General features: G+C 46.8%; 1 protein-coding gene across 1 annotated transcript; it reads left to right on the top strand.

Annotated features, from left to right (window-relative positions):
• Positions 1-755: 755 nt before the first annotated feature.
• Positions 756-15,169, top strand: LACTBL1 (lactamase beta like 1). The gene is made up of 6 exons (XM_008928684.2): positions 756-1,460; positions 3,275-3,384; positions 5,469-5,626; positions 7,461-7,708; positions 11,002-11,107; positions 13,795-15,169. The coding sequence occupies exons 1-6, from the start codon at positions 1,355-1,357 to the stop codon at positions 14,771-14,773; spliced, it is 1,707 nt and encodes a 568-aa protein (XP_008926932.1). The 5' UTR covers positions 756-1,354; the 3' UTR covers positions 14,774-15,169.
• The last annotated feature ends 4,530 nt before the right edge of the window (positions 15,170-19,699 follow it).

The raw sequence follows: 19,699 nt of genomic DNA, 5'->3' as shown, positions 1-19,699 counted from the left end.
GTGCTCTGGTAGGCTCAGGTTGGGGTGGGTTGCAGGTACCTGCGTGGTCTTGAGCCACCCTTGAAGTTTTAATCGTGTCATGGAAGAACCTGCCTTCAGAAATTCCCATGGGAATGTCTGAACAGGCCAAAAAGCTTTAGAAAGAACTGTGATATGTTCCTATAATTGTGCAGGAAGTGCAGCCTAGAGTTTCATCAGGGGCTGGAAAACCCAGCTGGATCCTTCCTGAGCCACAGAGCCGTGTGGGAGTCTGAAATTGCCTGGCTGGGACTGACAAGGCTCACCTGATTTGCAGAAGCTTTTGCCTGAACCCTCCTGCATCTCAAAAAAAAAAAAAAAAAGGGAAAAGAAAAGGGCTGTGTGGAAATCTAAAGGGAATATTTCAATCTGTCTATCCTACAAGTGAGTCCAGACAACCTGAAACAGCTTTGGAATGTGGACCATATTGGATGCAAATGGCAGCCCATATGTTTTGTATCATTAATTGCCAAACTTTCAAAAGCACCCTCCTGACCTCCTGCAGGCAGTGAAGGAGCACAGCCCAGGCTCAGGCACCTCCTCATTTGTCATCTGTTCCTTGTTTTTCTTCAACATTTATCTAGTTCTGTTCCCAACCTGGATGCTCTCCAGTGTTGTGAGAGCTGCACACACTCAAAATATCAGCCAGTTTCCCAAAATGTGGCATCTGTAAATGCCAAGCTTACAGATGGTGTGTGATAGGATGGGATTTACAGGCACAACATAGAAGGGTGAGGGCAGCAAATGGGGAAAAAAATTCCATCATTCATCTAGAAAAGCTGGATCTGCTCAGATGATCTAGCTGGTAGCTGCCATGAACAGATGCTGACTCTGGAAAAGAAGGGACTGGAAAGATATCCAGGGATAAGTCCTGATGGTTGAGAAGGGTGGAACTGAGAGCAGTGTCTGAGAATCCTGTCTGATGGGTGTTAACCTGCAGGGAGGGGGAAGGCAGGAGTGGTTGTGTTCTTCTGCAAGAACCCACAAGGTAAGGATTACAAACCCCACTGAAAGGCAAGAAGTCATCTCTGGTTCCAGTTATCCCAACACAGGCTGGTGTGGCCAGCTCTGGTGCTGAAATTATTCCAGAATCCCAGACTGGTTTGGGTTGGAAAGGACCTTAAAACTCATCTCATTCCACCCCTGCCATGGGTAGGGACACCTTCCACTGGACCAGGGGGCTCAAATCAATCCCTGTCCCTTCAGCAGCTTTATTCTCTGGTGCATGGGGCCTCTCTCACCAGCTGAAATGCAGGAGAGGTGTTTTCTCTCTCTCTGACCCCTTTTCTGCTTGCAGAAGGCTCCCAGCAGCTGGAGCTTCCTCAAACTCCCTGCCATGGAGGTGAAGTGGATCCATGTGTTGGTTGTCTTCCTCTTCCTGCTGTCTGTGGCAATGACAGGCTGCTTCCTGTGGCAGTACAGCCTCCCCAAGGTGGAGCCCGGTGAGTACTCTGCTTGAGCCTTGCTCATGGTTTGGCACAGGAATTTAGGACACTAATAAAACCCTTTCTCCCCATTTTCCCCCAAAGAGCATTTCCCCAAACACACAAACTTCTCCAGACAACACATAAATTTCTTCCTCCTTGCTGGTGCAAGGACACAGAGGAGATGAACACTGGGTTGATGGAGGACCACATAACTCTGCTGGTGTCCAGAGAAGCCCCATTACTTCTGCTGCTCATCTTTGGTTAACTGATGCACCAAGGAGACATTTGATTTTACATTCTTTACCTTTTCTGTGTTGTAAAAGTCACTCCAGCTTAGAACAGGTTTCTTTTACACCTTGCTAAGTGCTTCCTTTGCTGTTCCCCTAATCTTAGACCTTTGAACTGGCTTAAACCCTTGGTTCACACTTGAACTTGTAGAATCACAGAGTCCCAGACTGGTTTGGGTTGGAAGGGGCCTTAAAGCCCATCCAGTGCCACCCCCTGCCATGGGCAGGGACACCTTCTGCTATCCCAGGTTGCTCCAAGCCCCGTCCAACCTGGCCTTGGACACTTCCAGGGATGGGGCAGCCACAGCTTCCCTGGGCAACCTGTGCAAGGGCCTCCCCACCCTCCCAGCCAACATTTCCTTCCCAATATCCCATCTATTTCTGCCTTCTGGCAGTCTAAATCCACTCCCCCTTGTCCCGTCACCCCATCCCTTGTCCCAGGTCTCTCCCCAGTTCTTTTGGAGCCCCTTTAGGCCCTGGAAGGGGCTCTCAGGTCTCCCTGGAATTTTCCTTCTCCAGGTGAATCCCCCCAGCTCTCCCAGTCTGTCTCCAGAGCAGAAGGACTCCAGCCCTTGGAGCAGCTCCATTGCCTCCTCTATTGATTATAGAAAACTCAACCAATAGTCCCAAGGCACTGTATGTGCAAGGATTAAATATTAAAGGATTAAATCAGAGTTTTAAGTAGCCCAAAGGTGAGTTAAAATTCATGGTGAATTCAGAGGTATTTCACAGACCAAGGTCTGGAAAACATTTCAGACCCTACATTTTTGTCACAGAGTACCAGGCTGCCTGTGGGCTCTCTATGTGTCCATACCATGCATCTCCAAGATTTCTTAGTGTCATTTCTCCCCTCATCTCTAGTTCTGATGCCTCATGTTCACCCACTAAGCAAGAACACAGAGAAGCATTTGTTTGCATTTGTTTGCCCCCCTGTGTTTATGAACACCTTGGGATCAACTGGAAAAATAGTGCCTCCAAGTGAGACAGTTCCCATCTCTCAGTGAGTCTAAAGAGCTTTGCTCACCACAAAAATTCCAACTGTTTCTGTGGCACAGGCAGGATGCAGGGAATCCAGGGTACAACTAACACAGAAGGTGTTCAACCTTTCAGCTGTTGTGACAGTGCTGGAGCTCAGGGGACACTCACACTTCACTTCAACACCCATTTCTGAGGTTACAAAATGCAAGGGCCAACACTGTTCTCCTGAACCCCAACTCAGACTTTCCTCCAGACATGGGCAGGGCACTTCCATGAGGATTAAACCCACTGTCAGGTGGGACTGCAGTCCCAGTCCTTTACTCTTCCAGGTTTAAGAGTCAACTGAAGTCCATCCTATGCTGGAATAAGTGATAACAGAGCATGGTGGTCCTGCAAGTCCTATTCTGTGTGAGACAAACACAACTCAGGACTATCCCTTTCCTGTGCAGAAGTGTCCTTCAGCTTTGGACAGCACTAGAAATCTCGTGGTGACGGGTTGGTGAGATTAAACCTTGTCAGTGTGTCTGTTGAAGTCACTTGTGCTCCCCCTGCAATGTTTTCCAGGCCCTTCTGTGATGGAAGTGAGGTCAGAAGCTGTGCAGATGTGTCCCCGCTACCCTGAGCCGGTGCCGCTGGACCACCCCATCCCCATCCTGAAGGATGCCTTGGAGAAGGTCTGGGGGGATAAGGGAACAGAGGGAGGCACAGCTCATGGCTGCTCTCCTGCAGGGGTACAGGGGGGAATGTGTATTTTGCCCCTGAGCATCTCTGGGGAGGATATGGGGAGTTGAGGAGGTGGAGAACACGTGAACCCAGAAGTGGGTGTATGAAACTCCTTCAGTGAACATTCAGGACAGACCAACAAGCAGTTCTCTCACCCACAGGGCAAGTTGTGATGGAGAAATACGATCACTTGTCCATTGGAAGGTCTGGTGAGCTTTTATCAGCACAAAATGATGGCTCTTGGCATCTGGTCTATTATGTATCCTGGAAAGTAGTTGATTTGTGTAACTAGTTCCTTTTTATAAGTGACTGCCAATTCCTTATTTTCTTGCTTTGCTGGCTTTCCCCATGCCACAGTTTAAGAAGTACAAAGCTACTTGTAGGTTCAAGGGAGGGAGTGGAGGGGAAGGGAAAGAGGTAGAAGACCTGCATCTGAATGAAGATACACTTTTAAGGTGTTCATTCCTAAGCCCCCTTCAAACACCTCTGTCTTCCATTGTTGAAGTTCCCTGTGCCTTATTCAGGCTGCAAAATGGGAATGTTTTCACCAGCCTCTTCAAAGAAGTGCCTGGATACTTCATTTCCCAAGGGTGCAAAAGAGGAGATTGGATGATGCACCATCAGGATACCCCTGATGTGATGTTCCATCAGTATTCCCTCGGTGTGATGTCACATCAAGATTCCCTGGGAGTCATAAAGTGTCTTTGACATTTCAGCACTGACTGAACTTCTGACAGGCTCTAGGAAACACTGCAGCACTGCCTGGACTGTCTGGCCCATCAGGACAGGACACTCCTGATTTTCTATACCCCTTATCCCATTCCCTTCCATCTTTTCTTTCTCCCAGGCAGCAGGAATTCAGCACTGACTACAACATTCACGATGCAAGTGAATTTACAATGAAAAAATGACTTTCCTATTTTATTTTGTGCTACTTCTCTAATGATCCTTCCCATCTGATTGACCTGAAGGCACTGAGCAGGTGCTTTCCCAGGAGCAGCCACCAGAGCCCCCAGGTTTTGTTGCTGGGAGCCCAGGAGCAGCTCTCAGCCCCTGTGTGGTGGGTGTGCTCAGGGCTGTTCTCCTGCACACACAGCGCTGTATCCACACGGAATTTCAATTCCCAGCACTTCACAGCCACTCTTAGGAAGTCTCTGCCTGTCTCTGGGGTTACTGCAGAGTGTTTTACTGTTCAATTAGGATTAGTCAGAGAGGTGAGGGATGTGCAGAACATTGAGTGTCCACCACAGTCATCCAATCTCCTCTTTTGCACTCTTGGGAAATGAAGTATCCAGGCACTTCTTTGAAGAGGCTGGTGAACACATTCCCATTTTGCAGCCTGAATAAGGCACAGGGAACTTCAACAATGGAAGACAGAGGTGTTTGAAGGGGGCTTAGGAATGAGCACCTTAAAAGTGTATCTTCAGAGCCCTCAGGTTCTGCCTAAGCCTGTGGACACAAACACACACTGAAGGTCTTGCAGTACCTGAGACAAGTCACCAGTGTCTTCCTTTCAGTCTATATGACAAAGAACCTGTTACTCATCCTTCTAATATTTAAGATTAAAACCAAATGCCAACATGCAATAACTGTAAATTCTTCCTTTTTAAATTGTACCCTGCACATCTGTTCTCTGCACTAGTATTTTAGGGTCAAAGTTGTACAAGAAGACGACTTTTCAAATATCCCATGAGACTTTTCACTCCATGAAACACCTTTGAGCTCAGGCTCCTGTTAAACTGCAATCTGAAAAACAACACAGCAACCAAAGGGCTGTGGTTGCCCTTTGCTGCCTGTTGTGCCCAGGCTGTGGAGGTCTCATCATCCAGCTGTGCTCCACCCACCTCCTGCAGGCAGAACTGGATAATTCAACATAAGCAATGCTAAGAAACTGTTAAACAGTTAAAATATTTTCTTTTGACAACATACATTTCATAGAACCCCTCTGGAGTGCTCAGGAGTGAGGAGGGCTGGTGGTCTGGCACAGACTGGATGCATTATAAGAGTTTTCAGTTGGGAATTCCTCGTTCTGCAGGTGGATTTGATGCTCAGGCAGAAGATGCACAGCTCAGGGCTGCCAGCCATGTCTGCCATCGTCATCTACAACGACACAGTGCTCTGGACAGGAAACTTTGGGAAGAAGAACATCTCCGACCCCTCCTCGGCTGTGCCCAACGAATACACCATTTACAGGTGAGAGCCCTGGCACAGGCAGAGAGCCAGGAAAAGGCAGATGGATGTAACCCTGGCACGGGCAGGCAGTCAGGAAACAGAGCCACTGTCACGTGGCTCCTGCAGGGAGCACGAACCTCTCTTGAAACTTTGTGAGATGATGCTTCAGCAATTATCGCTTGCTGGTGGTTTAACGAGTTACTTGGGATGTATTTATTGAATTTTTTTCTTAATTTGATCTGATAATATTTTAAATTACCGTCTTGAAGAGCCTGAAAACATTCATAGGAGTGGCTCCATATTTTGAGGAGGCCTAGGGAGCAAATCTGAAGGTTGAGAACTGGCACAGATACTGAAAAAAGAGAACAGAGAGGAGACAGGGTCAGAGGGTTAAAATATTAATTAAAGCAATAATAATAATAATAACAATAATAATATAAATTTCAGCCTAGGAAAAAATTGGGGGTTGGGGAGAGTTTCTACTACACATAAAATAGACCTGTACACTTATTCATCCTCCCAGTGTCATATTGGCTGTTATTTTTTAGGTGAATATAGAATCAAGCTCTTAGTGTGTGCTAAAACCAAAAAAAATATAAGGATTTTCATTTAAATATCTATTTTCAGTGCATTCTACCTGTGTTATCTATGAAACACATGGGCTGCACTCTGACAGTCAATTTTGTTCTCAGAACAGACAGTTTTGGAAAGTTTCAGATCATCTGTTTCTTCCCCATCTGTAATATGGGATAAAATGACCTTCCACTATTTTTCTACCAGAACCATTAGATGGTTTGGGTTGGAAGGGACATTAAAGGTGTAGTTTTAACCCCTGGAATCAGATCCAGGTCCCTGGGTGGGCTCGAACCACCATCCTCTCGGTTAACAGCCGAACGTGCTGCCCGGTTACGCCACAGGGACAGGCTGGGGGCAGCTCCAAACGTGCCAGTCTGGCATTTGGGGACGAGGTATAGGGGTGGCCCTGGGTAAATGGTGAGGCTTGGTGGTCTTAGAGGTCTTTTCCACCCTAAAGGATTCTGTAAGTCTGTGATTTTAACCGTAAAATTCCAATAAACTACCAGTAAGGTTTTGTCGCCAAAATCACGGAATGTGCTGAGCTGGGAGGGACCCACCAGGGGCATCCAGTCCAACCCTCAGCCCTGCACAGGACTATCCCCAAGAGTCACACTCTGTGCCCCAGAGGATCAACCAAACCCTCCTGGAGCTCTGGCAGCCTTGGGGCTGTGCCCACTGCCCTGGGGAGCCTGGGCAGTGCCCAACCAGCCTCTGGGGGAAGAACCTTTGCCTGAGATCCTTTTCCTGAGAACCTAAACCTGCCCTGACCCAACTCCAGGTCATTCCCTGCTGCCCTGTCCCTGGTCCTCACAGAGCAGAGATCAGTGCCTGCCCTCCCTTTATGGTATTTACTAACCAATCATTTACAAAATAGGTAATTTCATGAATACTAAGTGACTAGGAAAAGATCTGCAGCCACTGCACTGCTGAGCACAGAGGTTGTCAGTTGAGAAAGGTTCAGATTTAAGGCTATTAATTCAAGCTTCTTACCTATATTTTAACCCTTCCCTTCAGAATGGGCAAAGGTGTCACAGAATCACAGAACATGCTGAGTTTGAAGGGACCCAAAAGGATCATCCAGTCCAACCCTCAGCCCTGCACAGGCCCATCCCCAGGAGTCACCCCCTGTGCCCCAGAGGATCATCTTGGATGATCAAGCACTCCTTGAGCTCTGTCAGCCTTGGTGCCATGAAAGCTACAGTGATCTCATGTACCATCCTTCCTCTTGATTCACGAGCTTCTTGAAGTTTAATTTCTCTGCCTGTTTGTCTGTTCACAGAATCGCCAGCGTCTCCAAGATCTTCCCCACCATTATGCTGTACAAGATGTGGGAGGAAGGCAAGGTCACGTCTCTGGATGACCCCTTGGAGCGTTATGCCCAGAACTTTGTTATCAAGAACCCCCTGGGAAGGCTGAGGGACTCAGAGCAGAGGTACACAGCAGATGGGCTGGTGTTTCTGGAGAAGGGCTCGATGCCACCGAAGCCATCGCCCGTCACCCTGCGCAGGATGGCCAGTCAGCTCTCAGGTGAGCCAGCCCTGCTCTGGGCCATCCCAGAGCCCACAGACACAACAGCCTAAATCCCAGGGGTACAAAAGGCTGCTGAGAAGGTGTTTCCCAGTATGGACCCTGCCCTGTGCCCTTCCCAGAGGTCAGCAGGATTCCTGGGAGCAGCTTCCTGGAGTGCTGAAAGGAAACTCTTGTTCCAGGCCACCTGCCAGGAAAGGGGCCGACCTGCCCTGTGGGCTGGGGAGTTGTTTTTCCCCTTGAAAGGGATTCAGATTCCTCACAATTTGGTACCACAGGTATCCCAGGGTTGGATTTAACACACACATACCAGTGTTCTGTTCCTCACGTATCCCAGTTCTTTATTTGCAGCATGTTCCCAACATTCCCATTATATCCCAATGTTAAGTTCCATCATATCACAAGGTTCTACGTGTCACATATCCAAATATTTTATTCCTGTCATATTTTATCCCATCATTATGTTACCATCACATCCTAGTATTTTATTCCCCAAATATCCCAACACCCCACAATATTTTATTCCTGGTGCATCCCACCATCTTATTCCTGAAATATCCTGAAACCAGGCTCTTATTGCATAACAGTGGCTTGTGCTCCAGCCCAGAGTGCACTGTTTTTTCTGAGATGTAGAGTTGGAGGTCAAAGAGGCACCAAACCTCTTTGCTTTGAATAGAAAGACCTTGATTGATGAGCTAAATTTAGCTGCCAGTGTGGCTCCTGAGCTGGGATTCCTGAGCTATTCATGGCTCTGCACTTGTTGGCAGAGAAGCATTAATGTGCTGCTGCTTCAGAACTGGGTAACTGTTACATTAAGGTAGAAGGAGCTCATGGGATTCAGAACTTTAACCTTTCTCCAAAATAAAGCTGCTATTACTTGATTGAGAGATTCCAAAATTCAAAATGGCCAAAGAGACTGTGCTGGTATCTTGTGTGGCATTTTGGTTAATCTGTGTAGCCTCTGCATTGTTCCAGGTTGGAATAAATGCCCTAAAATTAGGAGCCAAGATCAAAACAGCAGGTAGGTAAATTGCAGGATGGGGCACAGCATCCCCTGAAGCAAAGCAGTATCAAAATAAGGGCTCCCCAAAAATGGAATGATGTGGATGAAATCTGGAAACAAACCCACAAACAGCCCAAAGTGGCCAATGGCCACATCCCTGCCCACCCCCTTTCCCTGCAGGCAGGGTCTGGCTCTACCCACATGTTGTCCCCAGGAATTACCCCCCCTGCCCAGTCCCCTCTGACTCTCAGGAGTATCTGGAGCTGCTCTGGCTGCTCCTGTCACCCAGTGAGGTGTGAAGTGCACCCTAGAAATGTTGTGAGAAGCACATGTCAAAAGTGCACCTGGGTGCTTGTACTGTGCAGCCCCTCCATTGCTTCCATCACTGCCTGGATTTGTGCCCTTGCTCAGCTCCTTTTGTGCTCCTGTGCCTTTTTTTTTTTTAGAATTTGGCCCAAATTTCCCAGACCACACCAGCAGGACACACCAACTACCTCAGACCCTGACAATTTAGTAGAAGCAAAAGCACAGTTTCAAAATCCCAGCTGCAAATCAATTGAATGTTGAGGTCCCACATTGCATTTGCTGTCTGTCAAAACCCCAAAAAGGAATAGGTTCTGCTTGGCACCAGGATCAAAGCCGCTGCATGACACATTGTAAAGTGGTTTTCATCTGAATTCTTCCAGTGGAAAGTGATCTCTAATAGATTCTCATTATCTGGGCTCTTCTCCATTGCACATTACAAAAGGAACTCCAAAGGTTTTTCTCCTCAGCACTCAGCACATTGCTGGGGGAAAGCTCCAGCTTGTTAAGCCCAGGATTTTCAAACACATCTGAATGACAGAATGGGATGAGATTGTAAATTATTAACAGTGTGCTTGTCACATCAATTAGCAGCCCATGGGCTATAAATCAATGACTGTGGGTTATATTATGCTCACACATCCTCTGGTTTATCATTCCTAATGAACCTCAGGAGAGATATTGCACTGCTGTCAGGACTCTGGGGAACTCTCCCAGCGCTCCAACGTTGTCTTTGCAGCAAGTAGAAAATGAAGGAGCTGGAGGAGCTGGAAGATGATCAGTGCCTCACTTACCTGGTCATTCAGCTGCACAAACAACCACAGAGCAGGAGCACAAACAGTGCTCTCATTCCAGCTCAAATCCCAAGGTCAGGCCAACCGAGAAAAGCAAGAGTTGCTGCTCCAAAAGAGTGGGGCCTCCTTCAGCTTTACCAGGATCCAGGAGGAGAGGAAAAGGCCTCACATTGCACCAAGGAAGGTTTAGACTGGGTTTTAGGAAAAGGATTTTCACAGGAAGGTTTGAAAAACATTGGAAGAGGGTGCCCAGGGCAGTGGGGGAGTCCCCATCCCTGGAAGTGTTCAAACAACGTTTGGATGGGGCACTGAGGACGTGCTTTAGTGGTGGACATGGTGGTGATTGGTGCTGGGCTGATGGTTGGACTCCATCTGAGAGGGATTTTCCAACATTAACAATTCCATAGTTCTATGATTAAGCCCATGATCACTGAGCAGACTATTACAAGTTGCTTTTCTGTCACAAACACTTCCCAATTTCCTCCTCACTTCTACATCAAAGTGAGCTGGAAACAGCCACAAGGACTCCACTCTAGGTGTAATCCAAGTTCTGGACATGGAGAGCCACAGAATCTGTTCAGAGCATCTGGGGCAATTTAAAAACTACTTGTCAAAAGATTTTAGGGAATCCACGCTCAGTGTGGAACTAAAAGTTAAAAAAAAACCTTAGTATTTTCTACATTCAGCAAAAAGAATTTTGTTTTTTCCTACATTCAGAACCCTTGAATAAATGTTGCTAAAGATGGGCTGGGGGGAAGACAAAAATACTTTAGGCCAAGCTTGGAGCCATTCAGAGAAGTTCAAGCCCTCAAAAGTGAGATGTGAAGAATGAAATTCTGGTGAAAGGGGCTGTCACACACCTCTGTAGTCACGGGAATAGAGCCCTGTGGGAATGTGGGCAGGGATTTCCCCAAGCCCCAACAAGCCAAAACACCCCTGGGGGTACAGGAGGTTCTGGATCATTCGTGGAGGTCTTTTCACTGAGCTGTAGCACCCCCAGTTCATGCTGGGCAGGACTCACATCACCCAGGCTGGGGGGTCCTGCAGTGTGGTGGGAACAGGTCCTTGTGGCTGCAAAGCACACGAGTCCATCGTTGCTGCTTCCACCTTGACTGCCTCGGCTTCTGTTCCCTCCTCACCAGACTCAGCATTTCCCTGCTTTCTCTGGAATGAATCTCTTTTCCCTGGCCCAGGTCTGCCCAGGAGGCTGAGATCCACCAGCCTGCTGTGGAAGGGCACCACGCAGGACGCCCTGGCTCTCCTCAAGGATGATGTGCTGGTGGCTGATCCAGGAACCAGGTCAGATGGATTCATTTATGGGCTTTCAGCCACATCCACGTCCATATTCACACTGTATCCCTGTCTCTCCTTCATCCCTCCCCTCTCTTTACCATGTCATTCCATAAAATGTGAATTTTCCCCTAAATGAGAGACATAGCCACTATTTTGTCATATCCATATCCACATTGTATCCTCATCTCTCCTCTCTTTAGCAGATCAGATGGATTAATTTTAGGAGCTTTTAGAAGTGTGTTCTTCACTCTTAGCCCCACCTGCAGCCTCCATGGCCAATGGATAAACATTCCCAAAGGGAGCTTCAGCCACCTCCCCACACACCTGTCTGAGGCTGGGACTGGCTTGATGACCTTTGTGGGTCCCTCAGAATATTCTGTAAATCTGTTTTTCATTTTTTAAGTCTAGATGAGGCAAGTTAAACTGCCATAGTTGGGTCCAATGAGCCTTAAATGCAGGTTTTCTGTAGTGGAAATGTTAATTTAAACAGTTTAAAACATCACAGATTTCAGTTAAAATCGTGTCTGTAGTCACTTGTATGTCTCCAAATTATCTAAAAGGTCTGTGAATGCTTTTTGTAATTTCTGTGGCCTGTTAAAAGTCCATTACCTGAGTTGCAAACACTCAAAAATATCATGGAATCACAGAATCCCAGAATGGTTTGGGTTGGAAGGGACCTTAAAGATCATCTTGTTCCACCCCCCTTCCACTAGACCAGATTGCTTCAAGCTCCATCCAACCTTGGACACTTCCACACTTCCTTAAACAGCATCCAGTGAACATCAGGGGAGAGAAAGGATTACAGCTAACTTGGCAAAATTTTTTCCAAGTCTGCAAAGGGAAATCCTGAAATAATTTGCCCAGGATGGCTGAGGATCTACCATGCCCATGGAGGAGGAAAGCTCAGAGGTTCCTTCACTTCTGTTAATTCCTTCACTTCTGTTAATTCCTTCACTTCTGTTAATTCCTTCACTTCTGTTAATTCTCTCCCATATCTACAACAGCTATTCCTTAAAGAATTTTAAGACTTAAATACCATAATTTTCTTTGATATTTTTATATCTTTATTGGTATTATCTTTATTGGTATCTTTATATTGTGGTCCCCATGAAGATACACAGGGACATCCCCTCATAATCTCATAACCTCTTAATAACTTAATAAATATCAACTTAATGTTGATAGTTTTAACTTTCTCCCTGTTCCTGGACATACTTCCCAAGGGAAGTTCCCATTTATTGACACAGACATTTTGATATATTTTTCTATGTTGAAGTTCAGCTCCATTTCAGACATAAAATTTTAGATCCAGAATGTATTTATTCTTAGGGTAATAAATATATATGCTCATCACACTTTTATTCAGCCAGATGGGCTGGAAAAGGTTGAAGTGGTACCAAATTTATGACCTAAATAGGCCTCAGTCAGATGAAAAAAAAACAACAGTTGAAAAAAAACACAGTTGAAAAAAAACCAACCAAACAACCAAGCTGAAAATACAATTAATTTTTGAAAATGTGTTTAAAAAAACTTGCTCATTCATGTCTTCATGCCATTAAACTCCATTCAAGCATAAAGACTTAAATCACTTGATGGATATTAAAGACTGAAGCACTTCTTTAATGCTTCCACAGTGCTGGTTGCTGCTTTGTGGGCTTTTAAGTGCTCTTTAAGTGCTTTTACCATCTTAAGGTCGCTTAGGTGTTTAAGTGATTATACCAGAGTCAATCCCCAAAGAGGCTTACCTGGGATTTTGAGACCTCTAAGCAAACACCTGGAACTCTCCATTTGCTCCTGAAAAGAATGGATGTGTTCTTTGTGAACTGTTATAAACAATAAGTGAAGGTATGCAAATATACAGGAGTGTTCCTGTTCCATCCCCAGGTCTTTCTGTCCATCAGAGTTCTGTAACTCTGCTGATGTTGCTGTAAAATATTTCTCTTTCTTGATTTAACAACAAGGAAACAACACAGAGCTTTTCTCTGTCTCTCCTTCATCTCTCCTCTCTTTTAAGCATGTGATTTCATAAAATGTGCTTTTTCCCCTAAATGAGAGTCACAGCCATTGTTTTTTCATGCCCATATCCATATCCACGTTGTATCCCTGTCTCTCCTTCATCTTTTTTTACTGTGTCATTCCATAAAGTATGAATCTTCCCTAAGTGACACATAGCCACTATTTTTTCATATCCACATCCACACTGTATCCCTGTCTCTCATAGAATCATAGAATCAACTGGGTTGGAAGGGACCTCTGAGATTATCAAGTCCAACCCCTGATCCACTTCTGCTGTGGTTCCCAGCCCATGGCACTGATGCCACATCCAGTCTCTTCTTAAAAACCTCCAGGGAGGGAGAATCCACCACTTCCCTGGGCAGCCCATTCCAATGTCTGATCACCCTCTCTGGAAAGAAATTCTTCCTAATATCAAACCTAAACCTCCCCTGGCACAACTTGAGACCCAGCCCTCTTGTCTTGCTGATGGTTGCCTGGGAAAAGACTCCAACCCCCACCTGGCTCCCCCCTCCTTTCAGGGAGCTGTAGAGAGTGAGGAGGTCTCCTTCATCTCTCCTCTCTCTTTAGCACATCATTCCCTAAAATGTCAGTACCCCCAGAACAAACAGACGCAGCCCCCGTTTTGTCCCACCCACGCTGGGCAAAGCTGATCCCGAGATATTCCTCCTCCTTCCCAGGTGCCACTACAGCAACCTGGCCTTCTCCCTGCTGGCCCACGTGCTGGCCGAGCACGGGGCCGACGGGCAGTACCAGCGCTGGATCTCGGAGCACATCCTGGACCGGCTGGGCATGGAGGACACGGGGTTCGACCTCACGCCGCCCGTCCGCTCCCAGATGGCCGTGGGCTTCTACGGCAGCCGCCAGCCCGCCCCGCTCTACGACCTGGGCTGGTACAGACCCTCTGGGCAGATGTACTCCACGGCCGCCGACCTGGCCAAGCTGGCCATGGTCTTCTTGGGCACCTACCACCGCCGGCTGCTGGAGCCTGACACGGTGAAGACCATGCTGACCCCGCTGCTCGAGTGCTCCAGCGACTACTTTGCCAACAAGACCGGCACGCCCTGGGAGATCAACGAGCAGCTGGGCTACGATGTCATCAGGAAGGATGGGGACCTCGATGGCTACTCAGCCACCTTCTCTCTAATCCCCAAGCTCCACCTGAGCTTCATCGTGCTCATGTCAGGGCCCAGGCCTCAGGGTGGGGATGTTGTGACTCAGACTTACGAGTACCTCATTCCGGCCATGGAGACGGCTTTCCGGGAGGCAGAGAAGAGCGTGGTCCCCCCTCCAAACCCCATCCCTTATGTTGGCTACTACACCTACTCCAACCTGACTTTCTATGAGATCAAAGTTGGCATTGGTGGGGTGCTGATCATGCAGCAGTTTGGGCCTCACGTAGAAGAGCTAATCCCCGAGAAGTATCGGACAATCAAGCTCCACCACCTGGAGGATCGTGTATTCCAAGTTGTTTTTGACAAGGAGTTCCCGTGTGTCCTGCACCTGGGCTCTGCCTCCATCTCCCTGGAGACCCAAAATGGGCAGCTCTTTAACTTTTACCCCTTTGACCGCAAGGGTTTGTCTCCTGGCTTTGACGCCCCGGGGTTGAACACCTACAACGTGGTGCGTGTGCTCCGCAAGCCCGTGTTCTACAGCTAAACACCCCCTGCTCCCCTCACCTCTTCTGGGAGGTGGCTTCAAATCTGTGTCTTATCAGACTCTGGTCGGCTCCATGGAAGCCACTTAAAAGGGAAAGGTGGTGGCAAATGGCTCTTTTGCCAAACAAACACTTCTAAAATGACTTCCCGCTTCTGACATGGGTTTAATGGCTGGCAACCCCCCAAAATGCACAACAGGCCAGCTGGAGATGCCTGCAGAACATAAAAAAGAGGTGGGAATGTGCTGAGGGGATTGTGTTTGGATGCCATAAAAACAAAACTGAGCACTGAAGTGTCCATGCTTTCCTTGTCTGTTTGATGACCATTGTAGTTATCAACTGGTATCATCAAAGGCTGAAAATGCCCTGTGTCTCTCAGAAAATATCTCTTCTTCAGTCCAGGGGTTTTTCCATGGCTTTTCAGGAGCCCATCTACCACGAGCAAGATCCCTTACCTGGGTTTGCCCACCCCAGAAATGGCTTACAGGGCTGTCTTTCCTATTGATATATTACAGCAAAAAATCTTGTGCCATCTGTGCTGAGTTTTTCATATCAGAATGATACAGAGTTCTTAATATCAGAAAAGAGCAGGTACTGAGGCAATGAAGCCAAACCTTCTAAAATGGGAAGTTTCAATTGCATTGTGTAAAGATGTAGTTTTCTTCTTTTATTTAGGCTGCTTTTTTTTTTCTTGAACAACTAGGAAGCATTTTCTGATGAATCACTGATCCTTCTTTTGTATTTGGAAGCTGAGAACAACAACTTTTTTTTTTTGTTTCCTGCACTGTGACATACTGTAGTACATACATTTTTTAAGTATTTTACTTGTAGATGTAAATGCATATAAAAAACTGTAAATAAAAAACTGTAAATTCATGTAAGTATATGCAAATACAGTCTCTTGAAGACAAAGAGATTGCCTGTTCAGGTGTTTGGGGTGATTTGGATGAAGCTGATGAAAACATCTCTTTGCTGTTTTTTACACCATTCACCACAGAGAGAAGGAAACAACAGGTTGTGGCTGGAATTCCACAATTGCCTGCTTGTGATTTCACTCCTGCTCTCACAATCACCATTCCAGAAACCCTTAAAAAACTCACCTGTGGAAAACAATCTTTAGGCTGCAGATTAAGAAAAAGCAGAGTTGTCTCCAGGCTCAATCCCTGCTGCCTTGATGCCTAAACTGGCAAGGAAATGGAATTCAGTCCTGCCTATGGCCCACTGGAACACACATGGCATGGGGATATGGGCCCTCCTATGGGATATGGGCCCTCTGCTATGGGATATGGACCCTCCTATGGGATATGGACCCTCTGCTATGGGATATGGACCCTCTGCTATGGGATATGGGTCCTCTCCTATGGGATATGGACCCTCTGCCATGGGATATGGACCCTCTGCTATGGGATATGGACCCTCTGCTATGGGATATGGGTCCTCTCCTATGGGATATGGGCCCTCCTATGGGATATGGACCCTCTCCTATGGGATATGGACCCTCTGCTATGGGATATGTGTCCTCTCCTATGGGATATGGACCCTCTGCCATGGGATATGGACCCTCTGCTATGGGATATGGACCCTCTGCTATGGGATATGGACCCTCTGCCATGGGATATGGACCCTGTGCCATGGGATATGGACCCTCTGCTATGGGATATGGATCCTCTGCAGTGGGATATGGACCCTGTGCCATGGGATATGGACCCTCTGCTATGGGATATGGATCCTCTGCCATGGGATATGGACCCTCTGCTATGGGATATGGACCCTCTCCTATGGGATATGGGCCCTCTCCTATGGGATATGGACCCTCTGCAGTGGGATATGGACCCTCTGCAGTGGTATATGGACCCTCTGCCATGGAATATGGGCCCTCTGTTATGGGATATGGACCCTCTGCTATGGGATATGGGCCCTCTGCAGTGTCCCACACCCCATGTCCATCCCCTGGAGCACACATGGGATAGGGGACCTTCTGCCATGGGACATGAACCCTCTGTAGTGTCCCACATCCCTGTATCCATCCCCTGGAGCACACATGGGATATGGACTCTCTGCTATGGGATATGGACCCTCTGCAGTGTCCCACACCCAGTGTCCATCCCCTGGAGCACACATGGGATATGGACCCTCTGCAGGGGAGCAGAAACTTCTTCTGCTGTGGTTTTCCCTCTCCTGGTCTCCTCAGGGAACCAGCAGGATGAGGTGCTCCCCTGACCTGTGTTAGAAACAAAGAAGGCATGGAAAGCATTGACTGATGGTTGTGGGAGCTTCTCACCTCAAAAACAAAGGGAAAGTTCACTGAGAAAATGAGGCACTTCTGCATCATTTTTGATACAGATATATATTTAATAATTAAAAAAATAAAATAATAATATATAACAATATATAATAAATAAATAAATACAAATAACAAATAATAAATTAAAATGGAAATAAATTTAAACTAAAACTTTTTATTTAAAATTTTATTATCAAAGGTTGTTTTAAATTTCCTTAAACTTCACAACATTTTTAGCAGAGGTTGATCTAGCCATTGCTGCCAGTCAGGTTCCAGGAGAAATATCTCCAAAACCCACATCCAATTGCACCTGGATCATGCAAACTGCAGCTTGAAAACACCAAAGTTCTCTTTTTTCTATTAGTGTTGGGAGTTGCTGTGATCTGTGACAGGGTTTGTGGAGGGAACTTCACGACCTATTCACCTTCACACACCATCTCAAGGAATTTCAACTCCTGGGATTAGGATTTGTGGGAGGGGGATGTTATCACAGGCCCCTCTTTCTCTGAGGATTGTATCCACAGCAGAATATCCAAGGGCCCAGATTTCTCTGGGAGTTGGCAGAGCAGCAGCAGCTTCCCTGCAGGGTGACAGAAGGTGACAGAAATCACTGCAGGGAGCTCTATTGGGAGAACTGGCCCCTTTAATCCCAGCACTGCTGCAGGTTGGGGATTTTATAACCCCAGGAAAAGCCCTGAGCTCCTCCTGTGCCACAGGATCCAGCAAAGGACAGGGAAATGGGAATCCAGGAATCTTCCTCCTGTCACCACAGGTTTGTGGGAAATGTCATCAACATTAGTTATAATTTTGAGGGCAGAAAATGTGGTCCTCAGAGTACAAGGTGCCTTTTTTTTCCTGCTGTGAAGGAAGGTCTGGAAATTCATCCTGATTCTTGGTTTTGTTTGGGTACATTCTCCAAATATTCCTGCAGTTAATTCCTGGGAAGTCTATGGAGCTGTATCAGCTCTGTGGATCTGCCAGAGGGCAGGATTAGATGGGATACTGGGAAGAAATTCCTCCCTGTGAAGGTGGTTTGGCCCTGGCACAGAGTGCCCAGAGAAGCTGGGGCTGCCCCAGCCCTGGGAGTGTCCAAGGCCAGGCTGGATCAAAGGAGCAAACCAGGCCAGTGGAAGGTGTCCCTTTCCATTTTTTTTTCCACTCTCACAGCTCACATCCCATTTTTAATCCATAACAATCCCCAGATATTTGCCCAGCTGCCCCATTCCTGGCAGTTCTGCTGAGCTCCTGCTGCAGGTCCCTGCCCGTGTTGATTCTGCCCCTCCAGGATGCCAGAACAAGCCCCTCTTCCTCTGAAACATCTCCATGCACAGCTCACCCCTCACAGCCTGGTTTTATCTGCAAATGTAAGCAAAATCTGTTCAATCCAAGGTGTCCAGGGAAATCTTGGATAGTGCTGGCTCACAGATTCCCCTGGAATCACACTTGGTGCAGCACCCTGGTTTGACAGAGAACAATTCCCAGCTCCTCTCCCAGCGTGTCTCCCTCCAATCAGCCTCACAAGGATGTTGTGATTGCTCTGTGATGAGATAATTTTCTCAAAACAAGCACAATAAACTCAAATTATCCAGTTAAGGTTACACTTCAAAGACATTCAGACATGGATAAGTGGGAAGCACGGAATCCACAGAGCCAGATCAGGCTTTTTTTTCACAGCTCAGTTACTTTTTTAGGCACAAAATATTGCAGAACATGTGGGTTTGTTTTTAAAGATAGCACAAGTTGGCAGCAGAGCCACAAAAATACTTCTCATCACTTTTGGTGCAATTTAGGGCAATCTGAAGAGCTTGAAGTCTTTTCCTCCCTAACTATGGGTGGATTATTTGGATGTGTAGCATTCCCTTGGGATTTCTTGAATTTATCACACAACAACATCCCTGTGGAGGTTTTTAACCCTCCCCAACTGGTCTGTCCTTTCAGTCTGAACTCTGCTTAAATATATTTTTAAGGCAATCTTTTTGTTGGAAAATTCCATTTGCACCCGGATATCAAGTGACAGGCCCTGTAATGTGCTGTACAAACACAATCCCCCCAAAGAGAGCACTTTGCTCGTCTCCAGGTGAGCAGATTTCAGATTTTAATTATTTAAGATTCCCCTTCCAGAAGGTCTCCCAGCCCTGGGAGAAGCTGTGGAAGCCTGGAGCCCTTGATGGCTGCTTTCCCTTTCCCATCTCCATCCCCAGCCACCCTTCTCCATGAAAAAAGAATGCACATTCCCTCACTTCCTTCTCCTCTTTAACAGCTCCACATTTAAATGATGCCCCCATAGAGATGTAAATAATAACACTGCTATTTAGAACAATTTTCTGCAAACCCCACCACAGGCACGAACAAAGGCTCCCTGGGATGCTCTTCCCAATTTCCCTTCGATTTTCCACTTTAGCTGAAACAAAAAGAATGAAAACAGTTAAATCTCCAATATCTGGTGGCTTTTTGAAAATTTTGTGTGTGTGCAAAGCCTTGGTCTTTCAGGAGGTCACTCAGGGACCTGGGGAGGGAATGTGAGGATATTCATTATCTCTGTAGAAGAGAAGCAGAGGTGAAACATCAGTTTGGAAGTTTAACAGAAAATAAATCCACAAGCTTGGTGATGAGCAGGTGGGATTCTGTGCAGGTCCTGGGTTTG

Source organism: Manacus vitellinus, unplaced genomic scaffold, assembly GCF_001715985.3.
Source record: "Manacus vitellinus isolate BGI_N305 unplaced genomic scaffold, ASM171598v3 scaffold_46_pilon, whole genome shotgun sequence".
Classification (NCBI taxonomy): domain Eukaryota; kingdom Metazoa; phylum Chordata; class Aves; order Passeriformes; family Pipridae; genus Manacus; species Manacus vitellinus.
This window is presented reverse-complemented; position numbering and strand designations above follow the sequence as displayed.